The sequence below is a fragment of the Tachypleus tridentatus genome, chromosome 12, assembly GCF_004210375.1.
Source record: "Tachypleus tridentatus isolate NWPU-2018 chromosome 12, ASM421037v1, whole genome shotgun sequence".
NCBI classification, from domain to species: domain Eukaryota; kingdom Metazoa; phylum Arthropoda; class Merostomata; order Xiphosura; family Limulidae; genus Tachypleus; species Tachypleus tridentatus.
In genome coordinates this window covers 81,951,592-81,974,322 of record NC_134836.1, presented here as the reverse complement: position 1 = coordinate 81,974,322, position 22,731 = coordinate 81,951,592, and the positions used below count along the sequence as shown (strand labels likewise).

The 22,731-nt window shown below is 34.5% G+C and overlaps 1 protein-coding gene across 16 annotated transcripts in view; it reads left to right on the top strand.

The window, feature by feature from the left end:
* Positions 1-22,731, top strand: part of LOC143233807 (set1/Ash2 histone methyltransferase complex subunit ASH2-like) — a 142,926-nt gene that overhangs the window by 87,945 nt on the left and 32,250 nt on the right. For all 16 annotated transcript variants that reach the window (XM_076470517.1, XM_076470513.1, XM_076470507.1 and 13 more), the window contains 2 exons: positions 5,523-5,616; positions 19,002-19,216. In XM_076470517.1, the coding sequence (XP_076326632.1) occupies positions 5,523-5,616; positions 19,002-19,216 (309 nt within the window). The remainder of the gene's footprint in view (positions 1-5,522; positions 5,617-19,001; positions 19,217-22,731) is intronic.

The following is a 22,731-nucleotide window of genomic DNA, read 5'->3' as shown; positions in this document are numbered from 1 at the left end:
AAACTGGCCCATTTCTCTTTAACATCTACTTCTATCTAGGCCATGTTGGTATTCACAGGAATGGGCTCACTGACACTGCAACTAAATCTGTCTGCTGTGCCTGTTCCATACATGGACTATGGTTCTGTATTCAAGGGTTGGCTTCATGGCAGTTGGCAGTCGATTTGACTGAGTGAGTGACATGAAAAGAAGTTTTTCCTCATAAAACTCTCTGTTGGACTTTGACCATTTTGCTTCTGTAAGGATCAAGAAGAGGAAGTTGTTCTAATTAGACTAGTCATTGGTCACAGTTTTTTAACTCGTCGTTTTCTTTTATTTGGGAATGATGCGCCATTGTGTTGTCTGTGTGATACTCAGGTCACAATAAGTCACATTTTACTGTCTTGCTGTTGTTATGACTTTTATGGACAGCACCATTTTAAACATGTTTTGTTCCAAGGTTTACCCATAACATTAGTGTTATTAACAATGGTGATGCTGTCCACATTAAAAATGTCTTAAGTTTTTTGAAGGCCATTAATCTTTTTCATGCTATTTAAGTTTTTAATTTATCAAGTAGGCTTTTTTTGTAATGTGATTCCCTTTTAAGAATACAGTAGAACTAGTTCAGTTTCAAATTAGAAAAATTCTGTAACGTCAAATAATTCAAAACCAGGACTTGAAAGGCTAACTTCAGGTGTCTAACTCTGATGTTTGAACTATCCATTAGTCATCCTCGCAATTAATGATAATTAAAAATTATGCTACAGAAAGTCCTTTACAACTTGTATTACTGTAGTTTCTCTCTTATTGCTGTAAACTCGATATAAACATTGGATTTAATGTTACTTATGTTTTAATTAAAAAATTAAACTTTGTTTTGTTTTACCTTAATTCCTTTTTACAAATTTTAATAATTTTAATTTTTCTGTAGTTGTGGTTGGATGGAACCCACACATTAGAGGGTATTCTGCTTTCTCCTCCTCATTTAGATCTAAATATTTTTGTGGATATATCCTTTCAGGAATGGCAGGTGTAAATCAATCAGTTGTAGGCTTTGGGTTGTTGGTTTTGTGCTGAGTGGTCCACTGTCCCTTATTTCATTTTTTGACAAGGAACCCTCCTCGATTTCTGGTTATCTGGACTCTCCACTGTGTTTCATACTCCCCTATTTCCTTAATTGGTGTTTGTGAGTTCTTACTGCTTTCCAGTTCCAAGCCACTGGGATGGTGGACTGTGGAAACATCTTCTTGAATGGTTTAATGACAGAAAGTGCAGAAATGCATTTCAATGCAGGGTAGGGTGGTATTCTGCTGGTGTAGATGACATAGTATCCTCCACTGTAAGGAGCAAGATGTCAAATTTTAGTTCTCCACTTCAATTGGGATTCATCATCCTACCCCCATTTGAAAGATGATTTGCACTGGCTGGGTTTTAGACTTAGAGTGGAACTAATCAACGTAAACGTAAGTCCTCACACTTGTATGTTGTCATTCTCCTTAATCGTAGTCCATCTGTGTTGTAGGTCATAGTGGAGATACTTATGGTTGTCCTTGTTATTTCCTTTCTATTCTCCCTTGATGTAATGCATTTAGAGGATGTTATTGCACCTGGGTTGGTCCTTGTCAGTTTCATTGTTGAGAGATCAATTTCTTTCTGGTAGACCTTTTTTTTTTTTTTTAAATTCAAGAAGTCAGGTTTCCAGGTCAATTTTCTATTCTTAACACATTTCTTCTTCTGGATTCAGAAGGGTTTGTGGGTTCCACGCAGCCTTGGGTTCAAGTGTAATTGACTTGATAAGCATGATACGCCATGATCTAGCCACTCCACAGCTGGGGGCATTTCTATTTGTTTTTTTTCCCAATACCAGTTCATTGTATTTGTTTTTTGTTTTTTTTATCCGTATATATTACACTTTTATTTCAGATGAGCAAAGAGTATATCTGGTTCTGAAGTAGTGCAGTCTCTCACATTAGCTCTTTGAATGTGACTCTAGTCTCAAGGTGTGTCCTTTGGTTGCTTTTTTTTTTTTTCTGCACTGCTACCTCCACCTATTAATGTGAGATTCGAACTGATTATGTGAGAACAGGTAATGTATCATACTAGAAGTTATACTTTTCCTATACTGAAAATGTACTTCTGGTAGTAACTTACCTATCTTCACACTTCCCACCCTTTCTCTTAACAGTGGTTCCAGTTTTGGCATGTGACTCTCATGAGAGTGCATGAGTCGCTTCGAATGGAGAGGAAGTAAAAAGTATCTGACATGCATTAAAATGTTTTGCACATAGAGAGCAACATTGAAGGAGAGGAGAAATATCAGAAATATATTTTTATTTTAGAAAAAATATGTCTTTACCTAAATCTTTTTAATGCTTGTATATAGCAGTAATTTACTTAAATTAATCAATAGAACTGGGTGATTTGTACAGTTTGCTAATGGATTAGTTGTTGGGCTCATTCATTTCTTACATTCATAAAATTCATTATTCTCACATGAAACTTGGATAGCTGTAATAACTAAAAATGATATTAACTGTAAACTATAATTTTGATTAACTGTTTATACTTGTGAATGGTGTCACAAGGTGATTAGGCTGAAACATCTTGAACCAATCAAATATAATGAGAAATTATAATATCAATATTTTGATTATTTGAATAGTTAGAATAATTAAAAACTGTTGTAATTTTAAACACTGATTTTAATTAATTGGTTATTTTGTCTACTAGTAATTAATTGATTATTAGAGATAATTTTTCAAGTTAATTGTCCAGGCCTGTCATTTTTTTATCTTTATCTTTCCAATGTCTGCAGTCAACATAAAATATTGTAATAACCTAAAAACATGTATTTACATAAGTTTTTACATACAAGTGTATTTCGATTAATTAATTCAAAATATAACTAAAAGGTATAGAAATTGCACAATTAACAAATTACCTTTATTACTTAATTAGTATGGAATTTTTGGTTGCTCACAATCAAACTATACATTGTACAAAGTGTTCAATACTTTATGTTAAAATAATTTTGGACCTACATATCATCAAATCACATGACATCCACAGCTGATTTAAAGTATTAGTTGAATAGCTTGTATCATAATTACATTTTTACATTGCTTGATGTAATACTCTTTCCAAGAGAAAGTATTCTTTAATCAGATTATAAAGGTGTGTTCAATTCAAGGATTTAGAATTTTAGAGGTGATATCCCTTTTTCTTCATAACATAAGAAAACAATTGAATATGGATCAATTTGGGGCACCAGTACTTTTAAGAAAGATGTGTGTTTTCTTATACCAAAACAACATCAGGCTATCTGCTGAGCCACCGAAGGAAATCGAATCCCTGATTTTAACATTGTAAATCCATAGTCTTACCGCTGTACTAGAGATTTGTAACAAGTGTTATCTGAACTGTGGTAAGCAGAGTGTAGAATCTATGAATGCATTGTCAGTGGCAAAAGTCATTCATTTGCCCCAGATAACAGTGTGCAACATGATAAAAAGGAACTCTGTTTATAAAAATGACAAAAGGTGTGTGTATAAATTGCTTCTATGATATCCATTCCCCAGGGGTTAAACCATACTTCCAGAAGAGATCACTCCTTCCTCCGTATGCAATTTGATGTATTAAATAATCATGATTGTATTTTTTAAATTAACTTTTTTTCAGTTTCAGTTTTAATTGGTAAAATAATTAAACTTTATTCAACCTGCTATAAAACCATTTTCTTAGTTCACTGCATTTTTCTTTTTTAGCGTACAATGTGAATGCTGTATGTAATTTGTAGTATAATGTTTTTGTCCAATCAAATATGCATTGAATTTTCCTGCATCTTTTCAAATGGGATAGTGCCAAAATCCCTTGTTATTTTACACATATCAAACAAAATAATTCTGATTCAAAATTGTGGAATTGTTTTAGCATTCATTTTAACTTTCTCATTTACTATTTGTTTTTGGCCAGAATTTGATTCAAGTTTTTCTGAAGGTGTTACACCTAACCAGTTTGCTAAAGACTTACTGAAGAGATAAAGAATACCTTTGTAGGCTGCAGTATGTATTTTTAATTTGATTGCATGCTTAAAAATAAAAATATTTTTGTTAACTATTAAGTAAAGATAATTTAAAATGATACCTATGTGCATAATTAACAACTACTTGCCATGACAAACAATCCAGTCAAAAATACAGCAACCTTTGTGATGAAAAAGACGTGACACCTTTTCACAGCCATCATTAATACCTTCCCATAATCTGATAACAATTAATTCAGTTATGTTTATCAATATGACATGATAAAATTTTGCATTTATGTTTTCACACAAACTTTCAATAATATCAGATGTGTAAAGTTGGTATTAACATATTCTTGGTGGGGTTATAATCATTTAGTGCCTTGGTGATTTTATTGGCTTATGTCGAGAGTGTGGAAGTTGAATTTTGCTTTAGGAGAAAATAAAATGTGAAGTCAGTAATTTGAAAGCATTTTACCCATTTTTATGACTCCTGGTTCAACCATTGTGTACCTTAAGCAACTGGAGAATGAAATGAGTGTTCAAGCTGTTCCATATGAAAAAGTACTTGTCAACTCACTGGATATATAACCTCTATGTTGTAGATTTCTGTGCAATTACACTCTTGAAATAGGTGCTAAGAAGCCATTGTCCTGCACACTAGATGATGTATGAAAAGCTGCTGGGAGAAATGGTGTGCTTTTGAATATACAACCTTTGACAGAACATTTTGCAATGGAATGCAAAACTGCTGTCAAAATACATGATCATCATATAGTCATTGACAGTATTGATGTGCTGAGGCTCTGATATTATTTTGATGTAACTATCTTTGATAAGAGGTATCCATTATGATAAATCCTACTAAGTATCCCAGTTGTATGTACTATGGAATATGTTTTCATGCAAAGTTTCATGTTAAGCGTATCAACAAATATCAGAACAAATCTCCTCATGGACTTTTGAGTTTGTGAGCCATCTTCCCTGTAGAAACCAGTTCATCTATTAAATTTTGGTTCATTTGTTACTTATCTTGGAATATGATATCTAACTGACTTACATGTATGGGATTTTGAGTTTCCATAAAACAAATCTGATATTTTATATTGTTTTCAAATTAATTGGCCATGTATTCAGTTAAACTGTAGTAAACTTAGACTGTTCTGAAGACAATTTAACCATTTATTCATCCATCTTCATTCTATAATAATAACCAAACCAATCTAGTTATGGAAAGTATATAGGTATTAAATTCTGCTGAAAGTATTTATTGTTATCTTTACAAAGTGTGCAGGTAAATAAATAAATAAAATATTTATAGTTTTTCAATAATTATTACAATGTCATGGATAATAATGTTTTGAAGACTGCTAATAATAATTGGAAAGTTATAGTAGATAAGAACACTTTGTATCAGAAACAATATCTTAACAATTCCAGATGATTTAAAGAACCACTAATTATACTTTTTTCTGTTTTTGTTATCAAGACTGATATTTTTACTTTCTTTTGTTTTAAGCTGTAAGTGGTTTTTTTGGTGGAAAAGGAAGAGGTGCTAAAAGGAAATTTCCTGTGGATGGAATATCTACAGCTAAGGAAAAGAAAGCCAAAAGGTAAGTGTAAGAACAGAAAATCCAGCCATAGCTACTCTAAGGTTTTCTTTTAAGGCTTTTATGTTTCTGTTTACATGACATATGAATAACTGTAATTTTCTAGTAATGTTTTTGTGTTTTAGTTATTTCATCTTTGAACTATTGTGTGTAGCTAATTTAGTCATGTGTTATCATTGTCATTCACTTAGTGTATGGTCAGGTTTTGTAACTGATACACTGCGTTTTAAAGAATGTATATGGAATACCCAGTTGTTAAATAATGCTAACAAGCTAGAAATATGTTAGTGTTGTTGTAATAATTGTTTACATTATTTCAGTACTAAAGATGAGTGGTTTAATTGATTACTTTATGAGTAGCATTAGCATTGATTACCATTTCAAAAACTAATCAGTTAATTTATGATTATAATTATCAGTCATACTTTCATAAACATATCATGAAAGCAATCAAGAAATTGAAAGTTGTGTTTCTGTTGGAAAGTGTTGCTGTTTCCAAATACACCAAAACTAATTGAGATTAGGATTAGGCACTCGCGACCCCTTACCTAAAAGTATGAAACCTATGTGACCCCCTACTTAGGGCTTACTATCAGCAGCTTAATTTTTCTTTTATTTTCTGTGAAGGAGAAGGAAAGAAACATCTAAAAAAAAATATTTAAAAATTCTGTAATTATTTATTAGCAAATTAAATCACATTGGTCCAACATGAATTCACAAAAAGAACATATATTTCTTAAAATAATATTAACATAGGTTTGAACAGCTATCCAACCCAGCTAGTGAGATGCCTGATTTTGCATTTCAGCAGCAAGCTTTGAAATTCGTGGCCGAGCATTTGTTAGAGTCAGTCTCATGTCATCTCCAACATCCAATCTGTTCCTATTCTTTGTTTTTATATTGACAAGAGTGGAAAATCCTGCCTCACACAAGTAGGTAGAAGCAAATGGAACAAGGACACGTAAAGCTATCATGCTAACTTTGGAGTATGACTGATACATAGCGCACCAGAACTGAGTCACGGATTTCACCTTGAAGAGATCACGAGCTGAAGAGTTGTTCCTTAGATCCAGAAATTCATCTTGGATATCATCCGGGATTGCTGGATACATCAAGTTCAGTACAAAATGGATTCCTTACCAGGGCCTCCTGTTCCTGTGATAGCTCAGGGAAGTAACTCTCGACTTCCTTTTCTAGAGACTGAAGATGTTTGGTAATCTCATCCTTGAGGAACTGATCCAGTTGGATCTGAGACTCATCCGTCACTCCACAAAGTTTTTCAAACATAGTGATGTTTCCAAGATTGGTTTTCCGACACCAGTTCTGCAGTTTGGAAACAAAGGCCCAAAGACTATCTTGAAAAAGGAGAACATGTGTTTCCCTTCTTTGAAGCTTCAAATTGATCTTGTTAAGCTGGTCAAAAATCTCGGCTAGGCACGCAACCCTTTTATTCCATGCTTCATCTTCGAAATGAGCTACAAGATCTTTTTTTTCTTGAGTCTCCAGGAATAGCTTTATTTCATCTTTCATTTCAAAGACACGATTAATAACGTTTCTTTTCGACAACCAACGTACTGCTGTGTAGAAGAGAAGGACTTCGTGGTCAGCATTCATATTTTTGCATAGTTCTTTGAATAGGTGAGTGTTGAGTGCTTGAGTCTTCACATAATTTACAATTTTGATTACAGATTCAAGCACTTCCTGCAGAGAGGCAGGGAGAGTCTTACTGGCGAGAGCATATCGATGAATCATGCACTGGATGCCCTTTGCTTGAGGTGCTAGCTTCTTCACTCTCGACTGGAATCCTGATTTCGATCCCAGCATAGCCGGTGCCCCATCCGTACAAACCCCACACACGTTTTCCCATTGAAGATCTTCGTCTTGAAAAAAGATGAAACTTTTTCCATGACATCATCAGCTTTTGTTGTGGTTTCAAGTGCACTGCAGAATAAGAATTCGTCTTTGATGTCACCTGAATTAATGTATCTCACGAAGACAAGGAGCTGAGAACATGAAATTACATCTGTTGACTCGTCGAGCTGAAAGGAGAACAAAGGGGAACCCTTGATTTCAGTCAAAATCTGTTCCTTCACATCCATAGACATTTTAGAAATGAGCCTCTGTATAGTATTATTTGACAGGGATACTTGCTGCATCTTCTTTCCATTGGCTTCTCCAAGAATAAGATTTACTGCTTTCATCATGCAGGGTTTAAGAAGTGTTTCTCCAATCGTTTGAGGTTTTTTTTGTTTAGCAATTTCGAATGCAATCTCATATGAAGCTTCCACTACGGCTGCACTCTGCTGCTGAAACGACCCACTTCTATCGATTCTTTGGCTTTTAAGACACCGTTCATGCCGTTTGAAGAAATCCAAACCCTTCTTTGCGTGTTCTGGATGTTTCGTCTCGAGATGACGCTTGAGTTTTGATGGTTTCATTGACTCTGCACTCAGGACAGCATGGCACAAAACACACTGTGGTTTCTCGATGCCGTCGTTGGCTAGCACAGTGGTGAAGCCAATGTTGAGGTAGCATTCTGAGTATCTGTGCCGTTTAGCCATGGACACAACTCACCTCTACTGCTTACTTATCTCCTTGTTAAAATAAAATAAAAATGTTGAATAATGAACGCTTTGGCAACTGTAGATCTTACACTGACTACTTGTGGGGGGTGCAGGTAGAGTAATGATGGGGTAAGTATTGGGAGGGAAGGGAGCGTGGCCAGTCGCACGATTCGTCATCCACCAATCAGGAATGGACATGTGACTCACGTGTCGACAGCGAGCACACACACACTTAATCACAGCTAAACAGACACACAAGCATACGTACATGCGCGTGCACTCACATACTCGCTACTCACTAGTACACACATACATACAGTTGCAGACACATACACATTCACACAGGCACGCATACATACACCCATAATATCACCTAATGACATTGAACTAACGTAGCACACGTTTTGCTTTGCACCGAAACAAAAAAAATGTAAGAACTTGAAAATGTAATTGATGAAATAAAATTAATGTTATCCCAAGCTACTTCTAACAAGGCTACGCGACCCCCAAGGGGGTCGTGACCCACCGGTTGGGAACCCCTGGGATAAATCATTTACCTTGAAAATAATTAGCTAATCAAAATTAACTGTTGCGATTATCGCTATTGTTTATTATTCCACCACTTTATTAATTGAAACTACTATTAAATCCATTTTTACAAAAATAACCAACTAATTTATTTTAGATGTTTTAGATTATTCTAATTATCCATGTGATCAGTTATGTTTGTTGAAAAGTACAGCTTTTCATAATGAGTTGGGATTTGTGGGTCTGAGGTTTGACTTTCATTGCCACTATAATTATTTCTCTTTTCTTTGTTATTGTACATTTTCTAAGGCTCTTTGCCTCTGCCATTAATTTTGAACTGCTCTCTGGAGGAAAGGAAGCTGGTTGGCACTGGTCTTCATTAATTTTCTAGTTACTAAGTGGTAAATAAAGTGTATATTTACTTCTTCTCTACATTAAGTTATGTATTTAACTTACAGTTGTGTAATTGTATTATCTAATGTTGTATAAGTAAGCATGAACTCAGAGGAGGTGTTTAAGGATACCATCAAAGCTTTCCTTCTCACATCTCCACATAGATTAACTGTCTTTCTCATGAATCTGTCAGAGAGAATTGAATGCCACTAGCCTTGAAGCAGTTCTTACCTAATTTCACATGTTTTAATATGAACTGTACTGGTGCATGATGTCATCATGTGATAAAAGCCGTTCACCAGTAGGAGGTGACACAGTTGTGTAAAATGGTTGCAGTAATTTCCCCTATGCATTTATACTCATGATAATAACTATATTATTATTCTTTGCATTAATCTGAATGGATGTGTTTAAATTTCTAATTTGAGTCCAATTTGTTGAGATTTGTATTGTTAATGAAACTTTGATTTTTTATTTTTGTTTTGAAAGCTTTAATTCTTATGAATTTTCAAATGATGGTAAATTATATTTTGTCCTGTGTGAGTGATGTTATTTACACGTAGACCTTATTTATACATTGGCTTTTGAAGTCTTGTTAAATGTTGGGAATGTTGCAGCCATGGTTCAGTATGATCTGGATAATTGCATATTTGCTGGGTTTTCTACTGCTGTCCTGTATGCCAAAATTTTCCCATGAGTTGAGAATGATCTGTTGGATTCAGTTTCAGATCAAGTGGATTGTAGGGCCTAGACACCTTCTGCTTGTAGGCTCTACCAGCCAAAGAAGTTAACAAAAAGTTAAAGAAATTATAGATTTTTAAGTATATGTCACCATATCTATGCAAACGCTGTATGAATTAACATTTACCAATAATAAAATATTGAAATATATTAAAAATGGCTTAGTATAAAATAAATTGTGGAATAAAAGAGACTTTTAGTGAAATGAAAAGTGAAACACTTGTTTTAATTTAATCAACATTTTTTTTTTAAATCAAGTGTTTCACAGTTCACAAAAATTTTGTATCTGTGTATCTCTATGTTTCAAACATATTTAGAAGAACATGATTATATGTTAATGTTAACATTTAATGGTAAAACAGTTGATCAATTTAGAATTGTAATTTATTCTTTTTCTATTTACAAAGGTTTAAGTTAAAATCTCTCTATTTACCACATACTTATAAATAGCATAAATAGAGTTTTTAGTAAAAATTTGCCTATGTATTGTAAGAATCGAAAACATAAGTGATTAATTTCATTTTTTTAGAAACACTGTCTGATGAATATGTTAGAAAGCATGAATCTGGTAATTTAAAATGAAAGAAAAGGGAAGCTAGGGCACAAGCCATAAAACAAAATTTATCTTTCCATATTAGGAATTAGCTGCAAAGGAAAAAGGTCCTTCTCAAAATCAAAAATAATAAAAAATTGCTTGCAATCCACAATGGGACAAGAAAGATTGTCATCACTTTCTTTGCTTTCTATAAGAAGTGAAGTTTTGAGCAGAATGGATGTGCATAAAATAATCAGACTTTGCTGTTTTAAAGAACCAAGAAGTTCATATTTATTTTTTAAAATTTATTGACACTCAATGAATTAAAAAAGAGGAAAAAAAAATGTTTCAACTTCAGTGTTTTGATGAGATTAACTTTTAAGGAAAAGTTTGATGATCCCTAATTTTTGTTTGCTCTCAAATTGTTGTAGGTCCTAGGCACAGTGCCTTTTGTGCCTAATACATAATTTGGCCCTGATGTGGCTACAGCTTTAACATTATTTTCTTTGAATAGTAGGTTACCATTTAGGAAATGACTTTAATCTTCTAGTCTCTTTCTGGATTTTACAGCCAAGTATGTTTTTTTCCTTATCTTTTGCCTGTATTCTTTCTTATTTCTTTTTTTGCTTATGATATACAATTCTCAGGGTTTATGTTGTTTTTCCTTTTTTGATTTTTATTAGGATTTATACTGTTTCCTTTCTCCAGTAGTGCCTCTCTTACACTTAAATGCCTTGTCTCACTCAAATTTGTAACTCTCTTTGTTCTTACTAGTGGACTTTATACTTTTTCTCAATTTCTTGTTCTTGATGTCTGTTTGGCCAGCTTAGGGATTGGGCCCCTTACATTCCATTTCTTCTCTGATTCCAGAATTTTGCATTTTAGTCTTTCTCCCACTACTTTCCTGTATTCCCTCTCATACCTCAATTTTGTTTGTCTGAGATACTTAATTCCCATTTTCTGCTCTTATTATTGGTTCTATTTGTATTCAGTAATTTTATGAGGGCCTTTACTAGCCATATTTGTAACCCTAGATTAACATTTCCCAATTTTTTCCACAACTGACTTCTGTTGACCCACTTTTGAATGGTATTCTCTTCTCACACCCTCCCTTCTTTTACTGAAGGATTTCTTTTGGTAGGAAAGGCTTGTAATGAAATCGAAGTTCTTTCTCAGATCTGCTCAATATTTGTTACTTTCAGTCATTTTTAATCTTCTGTCTAGCTCAGCTCTCTCCTCTTTATCTGTTGCATATAGCATATCTACAAATTTTATTTTCTTGTAGTGTGAGATGTGTTTTTGCTTTTAGAGATTCTGGAGCCTATCATTCCATTAGAGCATGCACACGTGTGCCTTTTCCATTACCTTGCAAATTCATGAAGTCCTTTATTAGGCTACATTGTTTTCATCTGTAATTCTCTTCTCTCCTCGAGAAATCGTCATGGTGACAGGACCATGCCCATGCTACTTCTGACAATCTCTTTCTGACTTTCAAACTGGACCTATCTTCTCTCCTCTCTTATTGAGGCACATCTCTGGATAAGTGCTTGATTTCTGGCATTTGGATGCAGGATGAGTGTTCACTCCACATCAACATGTTTGATCTGTTGTTGTTCATCTTGCATGTTCCCATTTTTACTGCCATTAGATTACTTGGTTACATTCCACACAGTTTTTTTCCATGGTCATTTCTTGTTCAAATTGTCTGAGAGGCATCTATTCCAGGACCCTTTGTAATTGGGCATTGGATATACTGTTCTGGACCCATTGACATTGAGTTTGTCATGATGTCTGTCATTTGCTGGGAGTTAGGAACTTGTTAGTAGAATGCAAGTTCTTCTCTTTCCAATATGCATTCTATCAATGGAGTGGTATATACACCCTCAGGTCTTTCTTTGAGTTTGCTCTTTATTTAATATATCTTCTCATAGGCACCCTTCTGAACATCAATTTCTCTACTGGTTCTCTGTTCTTCATTACGTGATTGCGGCTGTTGTTACTCTCAACTTGTCTTGGTCCCACCTCTCATTGTCTTCTCCCTCAGATTCTCGTCTTGGTTTTACCTCTGTTTTATATGATTATTTCACTCGTCTTCTCCTTCAGATTCTCACCTTTATACATGACTCCTTTTCAGGCTGTAATGTTATAGCATCTCTTTGGCAAGTTCATCCTTGGTCCACTTAGTATCTCTCTTTCCAATATCACCTCTCTTTTGCTTCACTCTTGTGCATACTTTTTCATAAAGGAATATCTTTCCTTCATTTTCAGGTGTGATATTTGCTTGATCCATTGCCTACCAAAACACACTTTCTGATTTTTCTTGTCACATTCTTATTACCCTCCCATGGTGTTTGTCTATTACTGACAGTGGATGGTTTTTGCCATTGTTCCATCTGCCACTCCTTGCCATCATGCTGTGAATCACTTTTCTGCCTTTTTACCTGACTTCACCTCTGTGGTTTGCTGGTCTCTGCCTTTACTAGTTGTCATTTTGCTTTTCCTGGTACCACAGTGGGTGTCTTCCCCTATTTTCTTCACTCTTTTCTGCTCCTTCACTCTTCTGTGTACTTCTGAACTGACTCCCACACCTAAATGAATCCTTAGTGATGTTTGTATAGTCTTGCACATTCAGATGGAGCCAGTAGATTCTTGTTTTTTGTACCATCTTTCTTTCCAAATTATTTTCTTCTCACCTGTGATTAATCTTTCATATGTTTATTCTATAAATGCATTTCATCTCCCTCTTATATTACATATTCTTCTTCCTGGACTGATCTTTCTTTCCTCAGAGTTGTACTACATGGTATGATAACTTTATTTTTATTTCTGACTCACCTTTCTTATTGTTTGGATCCAGATTAGCTCCTGTATGGTGCTTCTTATCATGGATCTTTTCCTTTGAGTGTCCTTGCCATCACCCTGGCACTATTCCTCTTCCAGGGACCTCTCACCTCTTTCTTTCTATCCTTACTGGTTGAGTTTATTGGCTTGAATGGTTGGTATGTTCACCTACATATGTGGATACTCGTACACTAATTCACATTTCTTCATATTTGATTTGTCACCTTGCTCATTCTCTTTCATGTAATCTTTGCTGGTTTTAGGATGGGATCATTGAGGTGAGCATGTGGATGACTTGCCACACATTGTTTCTTTTCATGCACATCATCTAACTGTTTTATTCCTTGATGGATTTTGACTTCTACCAGTAATCATTCTTCAATCTTCTTTGAGAGTAATATGTACAATTACATTTTTGGAGCCCATTTTTAATTTCACAGGATCCTGCCAGCTTGGCCGGTGTTGCTTTTTAAGGTATAATAACTCAAAAGTTGCATTGAGCCAGGATAATAGAAAGTGCTCATACTTCTTCCCTGGCTTTACCAGTTTTTACTGAAAGATGGGGTGCTCTAAAGACCACTTTGAGGTATCTTCACGGTATACATATTTACTCAATTGTCCCATTCAGACCACACTTACTGAATTGACTATTATGGAAAACCCAGCACCAAAAGTTTTTAACCCATTTCTCTGTCTTTCTAAAGTTGAAAAATAAGCTTTTGTGCCCAACACTATCTCTAGTAAAAACCTTTTTAGCTGGACGTACAGTGGGAATCCAAATGCTTTCCCAGGTCTCTCAGATGTAATTTCTTCACTCCTTTATTGAGTGGAGCATGAGAGACCATTGCTACTAGTACATAGCTGTTGGGGTGGTGGATCATGTAGAATCCTTACTGTTGGATTTTGCATCTTTATATAATATGGTGAGAAGTGAGGCAGTAGTGACACTGTCAGTGTAGTGTGTGTAACCCATTTAAACCATAACTCATACCACTTGTAACATTCTTTTGGAGGCAGAAACTGTTCGGTCAGAGAGGTAAGCACACAATGTACAGAAAACATGATCCATAAGTAAATTTCTCTCCTCATGCAACTGAAATCTATTCAGTGAGTTGAGGAACACTATACAAAACCATACTGCAAAACTACATTCTACTCCTCTTGCAGGTAGTGAAATCTGTGTTATAGAGCCTGTTCTTTAGAGTCAAGGTGAGTACACACTATATGAAACTATACTGCATAATTAAAGTGCCCTCCTCTTCCAACTATTTTCTGTCCCTTATAGTTAAGGTGAGCACCCAAGGTATGGTTTGAATGAGGCACAACCATTCCACATACACTGGTGGCCAAAATCTTAAGGCCAATGAACATAAAGAAAAAATATGCATTTTGCATTGTTAGACTCAACCACTTATTTGAGTAGAGGTTCGAAAGAAGAAAATAAGAAAAGGTGAAATAAAAATAAAATATTTTAGCATTTAATAGGGAAAATGTGAACACTGAACTTATCCCAAATACTAGCTGGTCAAAAGTTTAAGACCATACCAAAAGGAAGTCCTAAACAGGGTAGGAAATGTCCAACAAGAGGTTTCAGGAGTGAGTTGCATGGCCGTCATTTCGAATAACTGCAAAGATTCGCTTTGGCATGGTCGATGTGAGCATTTGCAGAAGGCTGGCTGGAATGTTATTCCAAGTGGTGAAGATGGCTTTATGAAGATCATGCACTGTTTGGAATTGATGCCCATTTCTATAGACTTCTCTTGCCATCCACCCCCAAACATTTTCAATATGGTTCAGTTCGGGCGGACATGCTAGATGGTCCGAAAGAAACATGTTATTCGCCATTAAAAAGTCCTTTGTCCTGTGGGCATTGTGGATTGTAGCATTGCACTGCTAAAAGATCCAGTCATTTCCACATAAGTGAGGGCCTTCAATCAATGAGGATGCTCTTTCCAACATGCCAATGTAGCCAGCTGCTGTTTGACACCCCTGTATAACCCCTGTTTGCTTTTATAATGCCTTTTTTTTAAATGAATAAAGTTATTTATAATTATTCATTTCCTCTAGTTGGTTACAAAGCACTTCAGGAACTGTGTAGTCACGGTTACAATAATTAAGGTCCTTAACATTGTCATAAATAAAGTTATAAACATTTAAAACAACACTGAATTCTCAGGATTAACAATCTGAAAAGTGTACATGCTTTTTTAATAAAATTAATCATTTATTGTTTCTAAATTTTAAATAATGCAGGTGTGTTGGAAGTATAATATCAGGTCATCCCTGAAGTAATTTCTGATTTTAGGTTCAGAAAAAGAGAAAGGATTTCAAACACTTTTAATGATATTTAATCAATAATGTGTGTTCCATTATTATTGGTTACTTCCTTCCAATGATTCACAAGCTTCTGAATGCCACTTCTATAAAATTCTTTGGGTTTGGAGGAAAATAATGTACAGAGAGTAGTTTTTGACATCTTTATGTATTCCAAGCTCTTTTCCATCAAGATAGTTCTGCAAACTTTGAATAGATGATAATCAGATGGGGTAAGGTCTGGAGAATATAGAGGATGTGGAAGTTTTTCCCATTCTAACTCCTCAGTCTTTGCAGATGTGATCCTTGCATTATCCTGGTGTAATACAACATCTTTACGAGTGATCAAAGCAGGCATCCTTTCTTTCAATGAAACTGTCAGGCTCTCTAAATGTTGGTAATAGAAGTCTGGTGTAATCATTATGTTGAGTGACAGCGACTGAAAGGGGATCATACCAACAATATCCTACCAAATGCTTAACAAGACTTTCCTCGAGTGGAGGTCCATTTTGAGCGATGCTTAATATTTTTTAAAATATATGCATTTTTCATCTTTAATCACTATCCTGTCCAAAAAATGTGAGTTACGTTCATTAGAACGCAGAGAAGCACAAATGCCTACTTTTGCTCTAAGGTTGGCTTCTGTCAAATCATAGTGGACCCATTTTCCATGCCTGTTGCAAACGGCAGTGAACTGTTGAATAGGTTGAATTAAGCTTCTGAGCTAGTTTTTCAACTGTTGCAGCACAATCTTCATCAAGTGCAGCCAGCAGCAAGTCATCATTAAGCTCAATTGGATGACCTGAATGTGGTGCATCACTTAAGCTACAGTCACTTGATTATGAACTTTTGAAATCACCTTTGACATTTTCTTTCATTGAGAGACTTCGCGTCATAAACACCTTGAATGTTTTGTTTAGTTTATGTAGCACTATTGGCTTTTTTAAACTTATAAAGCATTATATGCCTAATGTACTCCTCAGACACATCCATCTGCATAAGGGTTTATTTGATTAATGATCTGAAAAAGTGGAGTTGGGTTAGCCTCTTTTATTTGTCTGAACATTTTGATACACATCATACTACATATATTAGTCATTAAAGTCTTCTAGAAAGACAGAAATTATGATGCACTTTCTGTATTAAATTTTCAGACATTACTTACGGGGGTGACCTGATACATTTATATTTATAAAGTTTAGGATTAAATTAGTATAATTACAAATTTTTTTTGTGAAGTCTGAAGTACGGGTTTCCTAGGGTATTTTGTATTTCTTAACCACTTGATAATTTTTCTTGAAACTCAAATTGTAAAGTCAATCTTGTATGCCAATTTAAATGTATTTCAATAGTTTTAACTCAAAAAGCTTCAGGAATGACATATTTTCTGACATGTATTGAATGTATTTCAAAAAGAACAAAAAGTAAGAATTTATGTTTCTTCAAAGCTTCAATGAGTTTCTTTGTCTAACAAAGTAACCTACTTGTTGATTTTTTAAGAATTTTTCTGTTCGTCCCAAAGAATAACTTTATTTTTGCAAAGAATCTCTCAACCCTGAAAATGTACTATTTCCTTCTTCCTTTTGAAATGTTTTCTTGTGTATCTTTGCACACAATAACAAATGTTTCCTTTAGTTTTCATACATGCTTTGTTATGGTGCCACATTAAGTGGATTGATAATTTCCTTATGAAATGCAATTATAAAAACAGCTATGAAAATTTAAATGTGATCAGTTAGAGTAATGATTAAACTATCATATAACAATAAATATATAGGTTTAAGAATTTGCTTTTTAGTTTCTAAACATTTCTTTTAGTTCTGTTTGTTGGAAAATTGTAAAAGTATTTATGTTAAATCTGTTTGAGAGCAACAGAAATCTTTTTTGAATCAGGAAACATCAGATAAGTTGGGATAACTAAGCATATACAGTTTAAAGATGAGTTGAATGAATAACAAAGAGAATTGTATTGTATGTTTAGTACAGTAACAAATTATACAGTGTTTGGAGAAGGTTTTACCATCATCAGGCACAAGTGATTTCCTCAGACACAGAAATACATATACTGTATGAAATAAAGAAACAATCCAACTAGAGAATTCTTAAGGCTTAATGAAGTTATATAACTGATGTTTAGTTTTTTGTTTAATATTACATTTTTTGCTTTTTAATAGACATATTGTGTTTTAGTGTTTGTAAACAAGTGTTTTTTTAACTATGTTCACCAAATAAAATTGTTATAAATCAAATAAAAGTATTTACATTTAAGTGGTATAGAAAGTGACTGCTAGATATCTTGATGACTGAATATCATTACATCAATTCTATCCAAACAACATGCATAAATAAATTGACTACTACCAAATTATTTTTAATTGCAATTGTGATATGTTTTAAATAAAAATATTTACTTATCACTAATGATAAAGTGTTTTTATCAATTTATGTGATTAACAGGAGATCAATGTATAGGATTACTGCATATTTTAAAAGCAAACAAATATAATAAAAATTTCATGGTGGTATTTATCAACATTAGTAAATGATTCATCAAATTGGGAAAGTCTAGATTATCTGTAAATATTTTGTGGCAAAATATGCAGTAGAGATTTGTCATAGGAAACCAAAGATAATTTGAAAAATACTTAAAAAACAATGTGAATAGGAAGAGTAATAGTATCAAGTTATGAATCTAACACACACGTATGGCTGTTTATTTCCTGTTTTTGGTTTTACAGTGGTTGTGTTGGGAGGCTTCAGGTTTTCTATATACTATATGCTTAATCAAATATAATTGGTTAATAAGCCATCATTTATTTAATTAGCAAATACCACTAATCACCTTTTCAGTAGGCTCTGAGCAAATATTCATATGTTGGAGAATTCTGTGGTTGTGAAACATTTCCATTTGTGGCAGTGGTGTTCTGTAATTACACGAATTAACAAAAAAAAAATACTCAGCAACTGATGTGAAACTATCCATTAGTATTTGTTACTCAAAAACTCATTTTTCTTTTGGATCAAAAAATTGAAAAGTTGTTATTATACAGGTGATAAAAGTGGATTACTTTTAATTAAAAAACAGTGAGACTGTTAAAGAAGGTAATGTTGATAGAAAGTGAACATGTGTAGATTAAAATACAGTAATCAGTAGTGTAAAGTTCTCACAGAAATTTTAGTACAGGTTTAATTTTTATCAAAGCATATTTAAGAGAGACAGATTTCATATGTTTCATTACATGAAAAACAGTACAGCATAATTACTATGTAAAGGCCACTTTGTTTCATTCTGGCTCATACTGCTATTGCGATGGCATTATACAAATCACATGATATTTGGCTAATGATCTCCTTTGTGTACTTTCAAGAAAAAGTGATATATGTAAGTTATTCTCTAAAATTGGTAATGAAAATGAGCAGTAAAATGTGTGTAAATGTTTTTAATTGTAATTCTATATAACTTACTATTACAGTGACTTGGTTATACCCAAACTCCCTCCTCATGGTTTTCCTTTGGAACACCCCTTCAATAACGATGGCTTCCGCTACATTCTAGCTGAACCAGACCCTCATGCTCCATGTCGACAAGAGTTTGAAGAGAGTGAAGACTGGGCAGGAAAACCTATTCCGCGTTGGTTATACCGGACTTTGGTTTCTTCTACTGTATTACTAGCTATGCATGACCGAGGTGAGGTGTTGTTTCTTTTGTGTACAGACTTGTATCTATTGTACTTTTTATTCTTAGGCCATGCATAATAATGTAGCAGTTGTAGGGTGTAATGTTTGATCTAGATTGATTTAATAACATGTTTTGTGAATGTAAAGAAAAACAAAACAGATATATGTATATATATATATATATGTGTGTGTGTGTTTATGTATATAATTAACTCTTAAACAGGAGCCATCATCAATTGATGCTGCTAACTACAATATTCCCACTGTTTAAAGGTTAAAAGATAATTTTATAGTAATACTTAGTTACTCTGATATTCTGTTTTTAACCAACTGCATTGTATTTTAGTAAAAGTAGCAAAGTTTATAATTTGTTTTCTCTTCTCAAAGAAAGGGGTCGGGCGTATATAAATGCTGTATAACCATTATAATCTGAAAATTGAAAAATATGAAGATTAATGTAAATCAGTTTAAAAGACCATAAAGGAAACTATAAGATCAAACCTCTCACACATATGTAGCTATTTTTGTTTAGTGCTGTCCTTAATATGCAAACCTTTTTTCTCATGTAAATCATCATGCAACAACTTTTCACCAGGAGGAATGTAACACCCCCTCCAGGTGCATGTAGCTTCCTCCATTCGATTCTGTTGAACTGTCACTTTTCATTAGGTAGTGCTGTAGGCAAGAAGTGTTTTGATTGTGCCCTTCTCTCATGTTCTGAATTTCAGCTTTCTCATGTGAAGTGGAAAAATCATTTGCATTTTTTACCACTGTTTTATTTTGTAAAGTTTTCAGTGATAACTACCTTGGTAATTTGTTTTTCTATTTAAGTAATTTTAAACTTTTCATCATTTTATGATGAATACCAAAGTTAATGTAATGGCTTTGGAGGCTCTACCATCTGCTATCAACACAATTACACAGGCTTCAGATAGTGGAGACATAACTGAAGAATATTAGACCATAACTTATTAGGAGACCTTTAACGTTATCTGAGCTGAACTTCATTTGACCTGTTTTCTTCCTTTCTGGTGGGAAGTTGCTAGCAGTCATTTGGTTCTTTGTTCTTCAGGTCATGTCACAAGAACTTGTCATCCAGTTTCTTTCTCAATTTCCACTGTCTCCTGTACTCATATTCTTTCTGTTGCCTTGGGATCCTACTACCAGTCAATGTCTGTTGGAGGTGGTGCAGACTCTTCTGGAATTTATCTAGTCTTTGGCAATGTGATCTAGATTATCCTGACATGTTGCATCATTTTTACCTTATTCCATTTGCTCTTCTTCAACAGCAGTTTATTAATGTCAATGGAACATCTTCTGCCTTTGGTCTTTGTGTAGGGTTTTTTTTCCCCTCTGTAGGCCATCTTTCCCCAAGGTTTTACTTCAGGCCATTTGTGGTCTCCAAAAAAAAAGAGAGGACTGGTGTCCTGTGATCAGTCTGTCTCAATTCAATCCTTTTCTGGATTTTACCCATTTTACAATGGAGTCCTTTTTTATTCTGAGGTTGGCTTTCTCCAGGCTTGTGGATGACAAAGGTAAATATCTTGAATACCTATCTTGATATTCCCATTTCTTCTCATTGCACATGCTATCTCTGATTTATCCATCACTGAGTCGGGTACCAGTTTTGTGCTTTGCTCTTGTGGATTGCTTTAGACCTGTATGTCTTTTGTTGGATGGTCAAAGCTTTTGTCAGTGTTATGCATGCTTGGGGGTTGCACTTAACACCACTGATTAGATGACTGGTTTCTGTTAAGTCATTCCAAAATGGAATTTCCTTCTGTCAGAAGCTGGTTAAGTGGGATGGTTTTTTTTAAGGTGGAGAAATCTTTCCTGTCCCTTACTTAATATCTTGTCTTCAACTTTCACCCCAGCCAAGCCCAGCCTTCTTCTCTTTGACTCCATTCAATTGAGCTTTCGGGTTTCCTTCGTGCCATTACTTCTCCAATTTTTACTGTTCATGAGGTTTTATCATTTTTGGGAATATGGGCTTCTCTTGAAGCTCTATTCCCCTTGGATTGGACACTTGTAGTTTCTTCAGTAGACTCCGAATGAAAGGTTGAATCTTTTTTGGGATCTTACAAATTCTCCCATTACCCTGTCTTATTCCCTTGTCAATGAACTGATGGTAGAACATATCCCACACATCATAGAATGTACTGTTTCATCCTTATCTGGATTTGCATTTCCTCATCAATGCCTCCATACAGGGTTGGAAGTATGGATCGATCAGCAGGAGACTTTCAAGAATGGTCTGTGACTGATCAATTTTACCCTATCAACACTTGGAGTTTCAGGCAGTACACATTCTTTAGATCACATTCTCCCACTAGTAGGGAATTCTACAAAGGTAGCTTATATCAACAACCAAGGTGGTACTTGTTTGTTTTCTTTGCTGTGAAACATTGGATTTTTTTTGGGGCCACACACTTAGAATAAGTCTTCTAGCTTGTCTTGTTCTTGATGTTTTCATCCTTTGGGGAATTGTCTTTCTTGTCCAGACAAAATTTATCCCATGAAGTGGTTTCTTCAGTCCTCAAGTTTTCTGGTGACTGCTTACAGTGGGATGCTCCTCAGCTGGATGCATTTGCCACTTTCCTTATTTTCATGCTACCTCTTTATTGGTCTCTAGTTCTTCATCCTCACCTTGAGTGTAGATGCATTCTACCATCCATCTTCTTTCCTGTGTAATTTTAATCATCCATGCGAGTCTGTATCAGCACAACCCTAATTTCTTTGACTATTTCAATTCTGTACTGTTTTTCTGTTGCCTCTTCCTCTCACTCCAACCTCAGTCTGGTATTTCATCTCTACCATCCATCATCATATCTGGCATTTATCTAATATTTGGCAAGGAGATCCAGATTATCCTCACATGTTGCATCATTTTTATCTTATTCCTTTTGCTCTCCTTCAACAGCAATTTATTAATGTCAATGGAACATCTTCTGCCTTTGGTCTTTGTGTAAGGTTTTTTTTCCCCTCTGTATTTCATCTCTATCATCCATCATCATATCTGGCATTTATCTAATCTTTGGTAAGGAGATCTAGATTATCCTGACATGTTGCATAATTTTTACCTTATTCCATTTGCTATTAATGGAATTAACAACAGTTTATTAATGTCCATAGAACATCTGCCTTTTTCAATTCTGTACTGTTTTTCTGTTGCCTCTTCCTCTCACTCCAACCTCAGTCTGGTATTTCATCTCTACCATCCATCATTATATCTGGCATTTATCTAATATTTGGCAAGGAGATCTAGATTATCCTGACATGTTGCATCATTTTTACCTTATTCCTTTTGCTCTTCTTCAACAGCAATTTATTGATGTCAATGAAACATCTGCCATTGGTCTCTATGTAAATTTTTTTTCCCCCCTCTTTACTCACTTTCCTTTTTATTACAGTTTTCTTCACTTGACTATTCAGTTATGGGACTTTGGTCTCAGCCATTGCTTGATATTAAGCAGTCTTATCTCACAACTACCCTTTTTCCCTTGTACTTTTTTGTATTTACTTTCC